Below are 14,609 nucleotides of genomic sequence, written 5' to 3'. Positions count from 1 at the left end.
TACTGTTTCCATCTTCTCCTCTATTTCTTCCACCCGAATCCCCATGTCTTTAATTTCCGTCCTGATCTCTCTGAGTGTTCCCTGGATGTTCTTTCGGTATCCTTCCAGGTCTGCCTTCAGCTCCTTGAACCATCCCACCACATCAGCTTTGGTGATTTCTTCAGAGTTCTCCCCCGTCTCTCTATGGATGTCATCTTCGGAGTCCGAGGGGATCGTAACCATTTTGTCTGCGTCCTGTGCAGGTCCTGCCACCTCCTGCTTCGCCTTCCCCGCCTGGTCTGCTCCGTATCTGAATTTATCCAAACTCTTTTTCGGTGGCATTCTTTGTCTCTTTCAGCCAGGCGTACGTTATTAAAACAGTCTCTGTACTCCTGATGGCTGTGCTCCTTGTGCTTCTTATCGCCCCTTGCGTGATAGGAACCTTTATACACCTCCGGTGTCACCTTGAATATTGTCCCCTTGGGTAGTGGATGCTGATTCAATTGTAGTGTTTGACGTTCTGTATTCTTCCCACCACATCAGCTCTCTGGAACTGCTTAATATTCTCCTGTTATCTAGAATCCAAAGTTAGTATCTCTACTTAAAGCAGTAGCTCAACCGGTGTGTGTGTGGGGGGGGGGCTCTTCTCCCGGCAGCTTTAATTCCACTTTTCACTCCAGTTCTCCTTCTCCCCCAGTGCCCTGTGGGTCAGAACAGCGTTCTCCCCCTTCTCCTCCTGCTCTCTTGCTCCACAGCTCGATCCCTTCTCCTTCTGTTTTCTGCAGGGTTCCCCTGCTGCTGCTGTGGGCTTGCTCTACCACGACGGGGAGGGGAGGGAGGGGCAGCTTACTTGGGGATCTTACTCCCTTTCTCTCCCGCCTTCGCAGCTCCTGCCTTCACCCCACGTTAGGGCCACCACAGGAATTTGCTATTGCTGCTCTCCGCCTACCTCTTTCTCAGTGCTCTCTCCCTGAGCGGCTCGTCCCGGCAGCGGCCGCCATCTTGAAGCTCACCACGATTCGGTCACTCTTTCCTCTCTCTCTGCTCCGTCGGAGCTTTTTAAATATTGCCGTTTGCCGCCTTGAATTCCCACTGATTTCCACCAATGTTTTTCTCTTCGGGTGGTGGTCCCGCTTCCGCGGACCTGGGGGCCTCGTTCGGGGGTCTCACGGAGCTCGGCTCACGGCAGCCATGTTGTTTTTCGGCTCCACCGGAAGTCCCTGTTTTCTATCTTTTAACCAGTTTTTAATCCACAATAGAACACTACCTCCTATCCCAAGAGTCTCCAATTTCCTCTGGAGTCTTTTGTGAGGTACTTTGTCAAACGCCTTCTGAAAATCCAGATACACAATATCAACCGGCTCACTTTTATCCATGTTTGTTCACCCCTTCAAAGAAATGTAGTAGATTGGTGAGACAAGATTTCCCTTCACTAAATCCATGTTGACTGTCTTATTAATCCATGCTTTTGAATATGTTCTGTAATTTTGTTCTTAATAATAGTCTCTACCATTTTGCCCGGCACCAACGTCAGACTCACTAGTCTATAATTTCCCGGATCTTCTCTGGAACCTTTTTAAAAAATTGGCGTTACATTGGCCTCCCTTCAATCTTCCAGTACTATGCTCGATTTTAAGGATAAATGACATATTACTAACAATAACTCCGCAAGCTCATTTTTCAGTTCTAGCAATACTCTGGGATGAATGCCTATCCGGTCCAGGAGATTTGCTACTCTTCAGTTTGTAGAACTGCCCCATTACATCCTCCAGGTTTAAAGAGAATTCATTAAGTTTCTCTGACTCGTCAGCTTCAAATACCATTTACAGCACCAGTATCCCACCCAAATCTTCCTCAGTGAAGACCGAAGCAAAGAATTAATTTAATCTCTCCGCTATGGCTTTGTCTTCCCTGATCATCCCTTTTACTCCTCGGTCATCTAGCGGTCCAACCGATTCTTTAGCCAGCTTCCTGCTTTTAATATACCTAAAAAATTTTTTTTACTATGTGTGTGTGCCTCCAACGCAATCTTTTTCTCAAAGTCCCTCTTAGCCTTCCTTATCAGTGCTTTGCATTTGACTTGACATTCCTTATGCTGTTATTATTTTCAGTCGGTTCCTTCCATTTTCTGAAGGATTTTCTTTTAGCTCTAATAGCTTCCTTCACCTCACTTTTTAACCACGCCGGCTGTCAATTGGTCTTCCGTCCTCCTTTTTTAATACATGAAATATATTTGGCCTGTAAATTTTTGACCCTTGCAGCTGCTCCTCTGTTTTTTTTTTTTCACCGTTCTTCTCATTTTATCATATTCTCCTTTTTTAAAGTTAGACGCTAACGTGTTTGATTTCCTGTGTATACTTACTTCAAAGCTAATATCAAATCCGATCATATTATGATCACTGTTATCAAGCGGCCCCAGCACCATTACTTCCTGCACCAGATCATGCGCTCCACTAAGGACTAGGTCTAGAATTTTTCCTTCTCTCGTTGGCTCCTGTACCAGCTGCTCCATAAAGCGGTCCTTGATTTCAACAAGGAATTTTACCTCCCTAGCGTGCCCCGATGTTACATTTACCCAGTCAATATCAGGGTAAATGAAATCACCCATTATTATTGTGTTGCCCAGTTTGTTTGCGTCCCTAATTTCCTTTAACATTTCTGCATCCGTCTGTTTATCCTGGCCAGGTGGACGGTAGTACACTCCTATCATTATCCTTTTCCCCATTACACATGGAATTTCAATCCACAGTGATTCCAAGAAGTGTTTTGTTTCCTGCAGAATTTTCAATCTATTTGATTCAAGGCTGTCTTTAATATACAATGCTACCCCTCCACCAATTCGATCCACCCTATCACTACGATATAATTTGTACCCCGGTATGACAATGTCCCACTGGTTATCCTCCTTCCACCAGGTCTCAGAGATGCCTATTATGTCTAATTTTTCATTTGGTGCAATATATTCTATCTTCCATCTTATTTCTTAGGCTCCTGGCATTCGCATATAGACATTTCAAAGTATGTTTGTTCCTATATACATCATGCTCAGTACTTGACAGTATTAATTTGCAATCTTTTGCCTGATTTTTATTTTTATTTATGGACACCTGATCTACTACAGTCTCTTTTGCAACCTCACTATCAGGATACCCTTTCTTCCCTGTTTTGGTGATGTCTTTCAAAGATACCTTATCCCGAACCATACGCTTTTGACTGTCTGCCTTCCCCCCATTTCTAGTTTAAAAGCTGCTATCTCCTTTTTAAATGCCGATGCCAGCAGCCTGGTTAAGGTGTAGCCCATCCTTTTGGAATAGGCTCCCTTTTCCCCAGAATGTTGGCCAGTTCCTAACAAATCTAAAATCTTTGTCCCTGCACCATCGTCTCATCCATGCATTGAGACTCTGGAGCTCTGCCTGTCTCTTGGGCCCTGCGCGTGGAACGGGTAGCATTTCAGAAAATGCTACCCTAGAGGATCAGGATTTGAGCTTTCTACCTAAGAGCCTAAATTTTGGCTTCCAGAACCTCTCTCCCACATTTTACTATGTCATTGGTACCCACATGTACCAAGACAGCTGGCTCCTCCCCAGCACTATCTACAATCCTATCTAGGTGACGCGTGAGGTCCACCACCTTCCACCAGGCAGGCAAGTCACCAGGCGATTCTCACGTCCACCAGCCACCCAGCTATCTAAATGCCTAATGATCAAATCACCAACTACAACAGCTGTCCTAACCCTTCCCTCCCGTGCAGCACTTGGAGACATATCCTCGGTGCGAGAGGATAGTACATCCCCTGGTGGGCAGGTCCTGGCTACAGGAGTACTTCCTACTTCACCAGGGTGATGCTCTCCTTCTAGGAGACCTCCCTCCTCCAAGGTGGGATGGGCTACCAGACTGGAAGTGGGACTTCTCTACAGCATCCCTGTAGGTCTCCTCTATGTACCTCTCTGTCTCCCTCAGCTCCAACAAGTCTGTTACTCTAGCCTCAAGAGAACGGTCACGTTCTCTGAGAGCTAGGAGCTCTTTGCATCGGACACACACATATGACATCTCACCAACTGGGAGATAATCATACAAGTGACAACTCAATGCAAAAGACTGGATAGCACCCCTCTCCCTGCTGGACTGCTGACTCCATCTGAGTTTTTCAATAATTTAAAACTTGCTACAGTATTAAGGAAATTAGCCTAATATAAAAGTGTCTTTTAGTTTATATAGTATATTGTATGATTTATTTAGTGTTTCCTTCTTAGATGGTAATGAAATGTATTTAAAACTCTGTACGAGCACTCCTTGCTTGTTACCCTAATTACAGTAACTGACTATACTTGAAGAGTTGTCCTAGGGGTGGGCGGGTGGGAAGACTAAACTAGATCCTGCCGTGCCTGCTAGATTCTATCTGTTAATGCTGTGGTACAAAGGTTTTAAAACTAAGGGGGAAAGACTATGGAGATTAGTTGATAAAATTTGCTTTTTATATATATTTTTTTGCCTAACACTAACCTACAATTCCTCCTTTGAACCCCATTTTTTAAGTTCCCAAAGCACAAAGCAAAATAGCGTTCACTTACCAGAGAAATGTCCTCTTCTCTCGGAATTTTTCAGAAAGAAAGTTCAGTGGGACCTTTCCTCTTTATATAGTTTTGAATCTAAGGGACTTTTTTTAAACAGGCTCTTTGAAGCTGACTCAGGGCCAGATGCACTAAACTTAACGAGCCATTAACGAGCAAGTAGTAAACCCTGGCATGCACTTAAAGGCTTTTCCCAGCCATTTTCCGATCACGGTAGCAGCTAACGAAAACTGAATGCAGATGAGCAAATTAGTATTATAATGTGTAGAAACCGTATTGTAATGAGATGCACTACCGTTTTCCGATTGCCTAACCGTGGAAAATCTAACGAGAGGTCTATACCTCTTGTTGGGGCGGCGCAGGTTTGAAAAACTTCTATGAATGTAACAAGAAAAAAAAAGCATCCAAGTGCTTTTCACTCAAAAACAAAAAAAAAAAAAAAACACCCTTAAAAAGCCTTAGAGCTGGTTATTAGTTGTCTTGTTTAATACTGTTGCATTTAAAATTGTGTTCCTGTAGATACTAATGGGCAGCGAGAGATGGTCCAGGAGGAAGTACCAGAGCCCAAATTTGATTTTTAATCCGGGCTACTTTTTTTGTTCTCTGAAACTTCAGATGCTCCCGTTCTCTACCCAAAATGTGCCTTCACGTTTCCGCCAGATAATAAAAAGGAGTTTTCATGGTTTCAGGCAAATAGCGTTTAGCAGCTCCGATGCGGCTCGATCCTAGCAGGAGAATGCAGTTGAGGACGTGTATCCAAAATGACGTCCTCCCCCCCCCCCCCCCCCCGGCAATAATAAAAACGTCCTTTTTCAACGTGCTCACTCAGCTGAGAGACCTGGAAGTCTCTGAGCCAATCACAGCGCGTTGTGATTGGCTCAGAGACTTCCAGGTCTCTCAGCTGAGTGAAGCAGGTCCAAAAAGGACGTTTTTATTATTGCGGGGGGAGGGGGGGACGTCCAAAAAAGACGTCTTTTTGGATGGACGTCCTCAACTGCACTCTCCTGCTAGGATCGAGCCGCATTGGAGCCTTGCTACAGCAGGCCGTGGAGGGGTTGAGCGGCGCGGCATCTTCCTTTTGGGCGGCACAGAGGAGTATTTGACATGTGCAGAGCAGCCAGCATAACACTACTACTACTACTATTTAGCATTTCTATAGCGCTACAAGGCATACGCAGCGCTGCACAAACATAGAAGAAAGACAGTCCCTGTTCAAAGAGCTTACAATCTAATAGACAAAAAATAAATAAAGTAAGCAAATCAAATCAATTAATGTGAACGGGAAGGAAGAGAGGAGGGTAGGTGGAGGCGAGTGGTTACGAGTCAAAAGCAATGTTAAAGAGGTGGGCTTTCAGTCTAGATTTAAAGGTGGCCAAGGATGGGGCAAGACGTAACACTTAGCTGCTCTGCGCATGTTCGACTGGCCGACTGTTTACCGATGGAATAGAGAATGCAAGTGAGCTACAATGAGCAGCTCATTTAGATTCCTTTTCCTTGATGCATGCCCGTTCCTTACAGATTCGCTAAGGGAATCGGTAAAGGAAGGGCTTTAACGAGTCTTTAGTGCATCTTTCCCTCAGCAACCTATGCAAGTATTCTACTTCCCCACACCTTAATTAACACTTAATTGAGATCACTGAATGAGCTACCTCTGCAGCAGCCATGGAACAGAAAATAACTGCCTTTTAGAAGAGTTTTTGGCTGTTCAGCTTCTACCTCTAGAAAAGGTTTCAGTTTAAAACTATGGGGAAAATGCCTATTTCTAGAGAAAATTTCACTTTAAAGCTATGGTAAAAGGGTTTGTACACTATGGCAGCTAGTTAATGATGCTTGCTTTTCTCTCTATTTCTTTTTTTTTTTTTTTTTTCTCCCCCCCCCCCCCCCCCCTTTAATACTAAGTTGGGTCCTTCTTTCTCTCTCTCTCTCTCTCTCTCTCTCTCTTGTTTTATTCCCCCCCCCCCCCTTAATACTAAATTAGGTCCTGCTTGCTTTTCCCTCTCTCTCTCGTTTTATTCCCCCCTTAATACTAAACTAGATCCTGCAGTGCCTGCTAGATTCTATCTGTTAATGTTGTGGTACAGAGTTTTTAAAACTAAGTGGAAAAGACTATGGAGATTAGTTGATAAAATTTGCTTTTTATATTTTTATTTTGCCTAACACTAGCCTACAATTCCTCCTTTAAACCCCAATCTTTAAGTTCCCAAACCACAAAGCAAAATAGTGTTCACTTACCAGAGAAATTTCTTCTTCTTCTTGGAACTTCTCAGAAAAGAGGTAGCAATGTTTACTGATACAGTGGTTTCTAAAGTTGTGCTGGTGAACCTGCAACATTGGGAATGCAGTATTTGTTAATTTTATCTCCTCCTGCATATTTATTGTGGAAACTATACTGCTTCCTGGGTTCACATCCTAATGCAGCAGAATTAAAAAGTTCAGAGCTATGAAAAACTCTGCTTTGATTCCCAGTAGTATAACGCATGTCATTTGTTTACACGAGTCATTTAACTTCTTGCTGCTTAACTGTTTGGGACTTTTTAGAAATACTGCTTATCCTAAAGACTTTTACAGCACCCCCTTTCTTGCCCCCGTCCACCCAGCTGCCAGCAAAAGACAAATTGCCCATCGTGCAGAACTGCATGATAGCAGAGGGGATGAGTTTGTTTAGCATTTTGCAGTGGTTTTAATATATATTCTTTGGGGCGGGGGGTGATATTTTCTCTTTCATAGTTACAATGGAGCGTGGGATCCTGCCCGGAAAGCTTTGGATGATGTGTTATATAGAGCCCAGCTGGAGCTGTATCCAGAACCGCTGCTGGTAGGGTCTGTTTTTGGCCATTTGTGTTTTTTTTTTGTGTGTGTAATGTTTGTTAGACCACTAGTATTAACTGTTGTGAAAATCTTTGTATGTGCAGTCAGGCCTGGAGTATTCCTTTTGCCAATCTGATTTTCAGGATCTCCCCAATGATGATGTGTGAGATTAAATGTGCATCCCTTGTATTCAAATCTGTCATGCATATTCATTATGAATATCCTGAAACCCAGAGCACCTAGAAGATTCTTTAGTACTGTTTTGGGAGAGACTGCAAGGGGATGAATCTCTAGATTTGTTTCCTGGAGGCAACCTTAATCAGTCTAGTTTTCAGGATACCTGTAATGTGTCTGTATGAGAAATTTGCGTACTCAAGAGTCAATGCAAACCTGTCTCTTGCGTATTCATTGTGCCAATCCTGCAAACACAGCTAGATTGGTGTGCCTCTAGGAGAGGGTCAGGAAACACTGCCCTAGGTGATCTTACAGTTAAGAGCTTCTATGGTGTATATAACTTATACTGGATGCCAAGTAATGTAGACTGTCATTGGATAGTAAAATGCACTTTACTTTGATAGCTTGCCCCATTTTCTAACTCATACTGATATTACCTAATAAAGTAATTGATTTCTGACTGCAAGGATCCTTGTACAGCTCTAACATGGTGGTCATAACAAGGAGCATGTGTATTGGGATTAGATTAGTTTCCTAACAAGATGAGGTGATAGGGTCATTACTCATCTCCATCTATGGTAACATTCTGCATCTTTGTTTCTATATTTTTCAGTTAGCATATTCATATACACCATTATTTCTATTACGAGCTAGTGTTCAGTATATATACATCTAAAATGCTATTTAAACAGTTTAATTTTATAGCAAGTAGGAACTGGATTTTATAAAGGTCGGATAATGTTTGGCCTTTGGTGTGACCCTCAAACTCTGCCTCTGATTTGGGTATTTTCCTGTGTTTGGTGCTTATTGGCGTGAGTGTAATAGTGTGGCTACTCTGAAAAATGGCTTTTCATCTTATGGAAAATGCAACATGCACCCATCTTCATGCAGAACCCTATTGCATAATGGCAAGGACAACATATTCCCTGGGCATATTTTAACAAAGATCCCCATTTTAGAAAACACACATATGAGAGAAAAGAGATGTCTAGGTGTGCACATGGAGGCTGGAGACGGTGTTAAAAAAAACAAACCCAAAAACAAACGGTGGTGAACGTGAAGACCAGTCTAAAATATGGATATCTCCACCCCCTCTGACAATGATGTGAAAAAAAGTGAGTGGTTGACATCAACATGTAAATATTTTGAAATGGCAGACAGATATACATGTATAATACTTGTGCCCAACAGGAAGGCAGCATACACAGGGCATTTGAAGATCAGGGTTCAAGGGGATCTTGGCATAGCAGATGACCTGCATGTGGAAAATAGCCAGGGTGCCTATGGTTGCATCCACATGCAAGTGGTGGTGTTTTACACTGTATAGGCTACATGTGTATGCAAAGCTGTGCTAGCTATTTGCACGTGTCTCCATGCACTCCCCACATGCATGGCACAGCTTGCCCTGCTGCTAGGCAGACTAAGCATTGTCCTAGAGTGGCAGCATTCAGGGATGGCAGTGTGACAGAAATGTTCTCTTATCTCCCCTTCCCTGCCTCGGTCCCATAGCCAGTATGTGCACCCTCCTTTCTTTCCCTCCTGCTGTCATTAACCTGCTTCTTCCTGGACCATTGTGGGGTCAACCAGTACAGTCCTGTACTCAGGCATTGCTGTGTCCTGCCCTTCTCCCCCAACAGGAAATACATCAAAAGGATGGCAAAGCCCAGCAGCACTTGAGCACGGATGCTGGAGTCCCATGCTGGTGCAGAATATCATTGTAGCAGCCTGGGCAGAAAGAGGGTGATAGCAGTAGTGGGAGGGGAGACATGCTGGACATAGGGCCAAAGGAGGAAAGGGGAGATGAGATACTGGATGCGGGAGGAGAGGAGGGAGGAAAGAGAAGGGGGAGCCTGGGGATGGGTAGGGAAGGGATGGTAGATGCTGGAGTATGGGGCACATGGCTGAAGGTTCACCTTGTATGTTGGATACCCTTGGGCTGGCCTGATCCTGCTTGCAGAGCCAAGAGGTTTTTCAGGTTTCATGTCGCATCTAGTACACCACCTTTATAGACTACCAGAGTGGCAGCCAGTAACGAGAGAAACTTCTTTGACACAGAGAGCAACCTCCAGGCATGTCTGGTGCCCAGGGGACAGAGGCCAGGCCATGCTGCAGCAAAGAAGGTCTGGGAATTAATTTGGATGATCTTGGCAAGGTAAGCATGAACAAGCAGCTAACACCAGTAATGCTCAGCCATCCTGCATCACATTCCCCCACCAAAATATAGTGCCATGATCTCTTGAGATTTTCTACACTTCAGAGAGCAATAAAAACATAGGTGAAGCTCACACTGAATCTGGTATGGGCAGCAGCTAGCAAGGCATGCAGGCAGAATCCTCCCACACACTCCCCCAAAAAAGATTAAGATTAAATAACACATGCCACAATCATCAGTGTGGCAGAGCAAATTCATGCACATTGTGCTCATAAAGTGAGACATACAGGGATAATGTAACACATCCAAATAGCTGACATTAATACAAGGGCCAGGAGTGCAAGGCATCTTTTTCTGTATCAAATATTTACTTTTGGGTGGTGGTGGCATGAGCAGGAATCAAACCCTGGCTGTTAATGTGCCGAACTCTCTACCAACAGCACTAACACTTGTTCCATAATTTGCATTGATTTTGTAGATGATTACCTAAATTGGGTCTGAGGATGGTAGGGAGCAGTGTCTGGAAAGTAGACATCTGCTAAAGCATGTGCTTTTCTCTCATGCTCTAGATATTGTCAAGATCTTGGGGAACATTGAGGCCCTCAAAACCAGGTTCAGAGCTATCTAGGGAACCCAGCCTGACATGCTGCAGCAGCTCTGACAGCAGCTGGCAGATGAAGGTATATAACAGCCATACCAGTATCTAGATTAGAAGGTCGGTGCATCTTATGTCAGTCATGGTAGCAAAATATGAAGATCTATACTGGGCCAGGCCATTAGATGTATGCTGACACCACACAACTAGAACACTGATCTCTTATAAGATGTGCACACAGCCATAGCCTTGGCACACACACACTTGGGAGGAAGGGAGCTGCCAGTGTACCTCTTCACGACCATCAACATGATTGATGACATGCATGCTGAGTAGCATCTTGCTGCTCAGTTATCAACAGCACGTAATCAGGGATGTGATACAGTAGCCTCATGGTTAGACCACTAGGGTGACAACCGGGGAATCCTGGCTTAAATCCTGCTGCTGCTCCTTGTGACCTTGGACAAGTACTTAATCCTCCATTGTCTCAGACACAAAAATAAAATTGTAAACTCTGTTGGGACAGGTAAGTTACATTCATATACTCTAGGTACTTATCTTGAATGTCTACTGAAAAAGATGTGAGCTAACTCCAGAATAAATACATAAACCATACAATATCGCAAAATTACATCCAATGTCCGTGGAGCTGGCAATCAAGCACATGCCTTTATATTGACCTCCTGGAAGGAATTCACTAGTCGCTTTGTTATGAGAACTATTGAATGTGCCTTTCTCCAAAGCCATTGTGACTGGTGATAGCAACATGTACATCTGACCTTGATATGTGCCCACTGCCACATCACTGGTTCCTTTTTTTTATTATTTATTTTCACAATGAGCATAAAACTAAGTATACAGGCAGATGAAATAAAAGTTCAAAGAAGTCAAACAACATAATAGACCATACATGGTCCTAGAAAACAACGATCATCAAGTCCACATCATGAGGAAATCAGCATATTCCAAGAGAGCAAAGAAAAAAAATATAAATACATATGGAGGCTCCTTTTCAAAGCACATAGACTTAAAAAGTTACATAGGTTACTATGAGGCATATTTTCAAAGCACTTAGCCTTCCAAAGTTCCATAGAAACCTATGGAACTTTGGAAGGCTAAGTGCTTTGAAAATATGCCTCTATGTAACTTTGTAAGTCTGTGCTTTTGAAAATGAGCGCCATAGTCTGTTCAGATCCAACAAATAAAGTTGCCTATACATAAAGAAAACACTAACTACATCCTGGACTCAAAGCTACATGACAAACCTAGTAGACCTACCAATTAGGAACACTAACAAATCAGCAAGATCATACTTCACCCTCCACTTCCCATCATTTAAAGACATCAAATATAAATAGACTCTTGCAGCTAGTTTTTCCTATATCAGTACCAAAATCTGGAACACACTCCCAAAGGACTTAAAATTGAAAGACAACTATTTAACTGTCTGAAAACACCTAAAGGCCCATATATTCGAAAAACACATCCCCACTGAACCAACCTAACCAATCAGATCTATCCATAAATTTGACAGATGGAATGAAAAAGGCACAAGCTCACAGCAACCATCCTGGACCCAAACACTTATCTTAACTCATCCCTACTCATAACTACTGACCAGTGGCGGGGGGGTTCGCCGTTGCACCCCCCCCCCCCCCCGGGTGCAGCACGATGACCCCCCCCCCCCCCCCCGACCAGCTCCCGCACCCTACCTTTAAAAAGAATATCGGGAGGCGAGGCGCTGCCCTGCACGTAAAAGAACTGTGGACCGTCGGGTCTTCCCTCACTCTGTCCCGCCCTCCGCTGACGCAACTTCCGATTTCCGCAAGGGTGGGACAGACAGAGTGAGAGAAGGCCCGTCGGTCCACAGTTCTTTTACGTGCAGGGCAGCGCCTCGCCTCCTGATATTATTTTTAAAGGTAGGGTGCGGGAGCTGGTGGGGGGGTGGGGTGTCGCTTCGCTGAGGGGGGGGGCTGGCAGAGAGCACCCCCCCCCCCCCCCGAGCTGACACCCGGGGCGGACCGCCCCTCCCGCCCCCCCTTGCTACGTCACTGCTACTGACCGACCAATAAGTCAACCCAACTCGACTTGTTGCGATCCTATTTGACTCTCTTTGCAATTCTCCAACAATGATTCATGCAAACCGAACTGAATTTCCTAAGGCCGTTGCCCAACCCATTACTTCTATGAGAGACCTCTATAAACTCTCGCTATACTTATTGAATTATTAACCCCCCCCCCCCCCACACACACACACACTTGTTACCTTGTAACCATCCCCATTGTTCCATGTAAGCCACATTGAACCTACCAATAGGTGGGAAAATGCGGGATACAGATGTAAGAATTAAATTAAGACTTTGCAGCAAAAATAATACTTATCCATAAGTACCTCAAGAATTACAAGATACATCAGAGTTTTCTTTAAGTAACAATTCCAACTGACTGGATTCCCGAAAGACATATTTCCATGATTATTTCCATGAGTGACAAGACACAAGGCCGAAACCTTTGGCTTCCAGCTAAGGAAGGACTTCTGTCTTAATTGAGTACTACTTGCCACATCAGGAAACCTTGAGATAACATGCCCATAAAAAGGTAAAGGTTTCTTTGAAAAATAGGATTTGAAGACTGAGAGTTTTTGATCCCACCAGTTCCTTTGTGCAATTGCAGCTGTTGCTAGCTCCAAGCTTTCCATGTTTCCAAAGGAGTAGCTGCACCACCAAAGCTCTTTCAGTATCCACCCCCACACACATCCACCTACATCTTACCCTCTATATTGTCTCGTAACCTAACTAAGCATCACCATAACTCTGGCTGCTGGTGACCACATGGTTACATGCTCTCCCAGATGCAGTGCAGAGAGGCATATAGTGCTGCCCCTCCCAAGCCAAAAGAGTAAAGTATTTAATACATTTATTTATAAGTGTTTTTTTTTTTTGTTAGATCTTTATATTGGTTATCTGGGTTGCTGTCACATCATTGTAAGTATTTTTCATACAAACCCGAACTCTACCAACATACGAGAATGCAAGGAATTCCTCCACTAATGGGATCTTAAATGGCCACACATGCAATCAACCCAAGTCAAAGGGCACACACTCGACCTCATCTCACACCATCTGTCCACAGACCAGAACCTAATAATAACAGAAATTAAATGGACAGAAACACCATGGACCGACCACTACAAACTAAACCTATCCCTAAAATGGCAGAAAAAGGGTTCACACTGTATACAAGAACACACAACCTACAGCACAAGAGGCCAAATAGACTCGGAAACATTCTGGCAACAGATACAAAAACAAATGGACAGCACAAACGGACTCTATATACTACCTTTCAGAATGGGATAAAAGATGCAGAAGCATACTGGACGAAATAGCAACCCTTACAAACAAGAACGTCACATAGGCATAACTCGATACCGTGGTTCAACAAAGAACTGAAAAAAATAAAACACAATCCAGGAAACTCGAACGAGGTTGGAAAAAAATAAAAGATGAACACACACTCAACACATGGAAACAAATACGAAGAAAAGACAAATATGCAATAAGACAGACCAAAAGGTCATGCTATAAAACTAAAATAAGGCCAGATTACAAAGACACAAAGAAATTATACCAACTCGTGAACAAACTACTAGACATCACCTTGGTCACCACAACCAATACAGACATCCCATCTGCAGACAACCTTGCTAAATACTTCAATGAAAAAATTGCAAACCTACATAACGCGCTACCTCAGGACAACACTGATATCGAAAATTTCATCACTGGCTTGGACCCAACCCCTTGTGAATACCCAGCGGACTGAATCTGGTAACTTCGCTCTCCTCACCACGGAAACAGTCACCCAGGCGATTAATAGGTTCTCCAACTCTCACTGTAAATTGGATACCTGCCCCAGCTACCTAATAAAATCCGCCCCCACCACTTCACAGCAGACCTTACATCCCACTTAAACTACATGCTTCAACAAGGTCTCTTCCCTAAGGAAAATGGCAACATCCTACTCACCCCAATACCAAAAGATCCCAAGAAAAAAATCAAACGAAATCACTAAACTACCGCCCCAGTAACATCAATCCCACTGGTTGTCAAACTGATGGAAAGCATGGTAACCAAACAACTTACTGATTATATAAACAAATTCACAATATTACATGAATCACAGTCAGGATTCGCCCCCTCCATAGCACTGAAACAGTACTAATACCCTCCTAGCCAAATTCAAGCAGGAAATAGCAACAGGCAAAAGCATACTTCTCCTCCAATTTGGCATGTCCAGTTCGTTCGACATGGTAAACCATAAAATACTA

The 14,609-nt window shown here is 43.7% G+C and overlaps 1 protein-coding gene across 1 annotated transcript in view; it reads left to right on the top strand.

Moving 5' to 3' along the window:
- The window catches only part of FAM126A (family with sequence similarity 126 member A), a 155,955-nt gene that overhangs the window by 99,520 nt on the left and 41,826 nt on the right, over window positions 1-14,609 (top strand). The window contains 1 exon segment of the mRNA XM_030201783.1: window positions 7,278-7,365. Coding sequence (XP_030057643.1) covers window positions 7,278-7,365 — 88 coding nt within the window.

Source organism: Microcaecilia unicolor, chromosome 1, assembly GCF_901765095.1.
Source record: "Microcaecilia unicolor chromosome 1, aMicUni1.1, whole genome shotgun sequence".
NCBI classification, from domain to species: Eukaryota; Metazoa; Chordata; class Amphibia; order Gymnophiona; family Siphonopidae; genus Microcaecilia; species Microcaecilia unicolor.
Note: the sequence above shows the minus strand (reverse complement) of the source record. Positions and strands in the feature narration are given on the sequence as shown.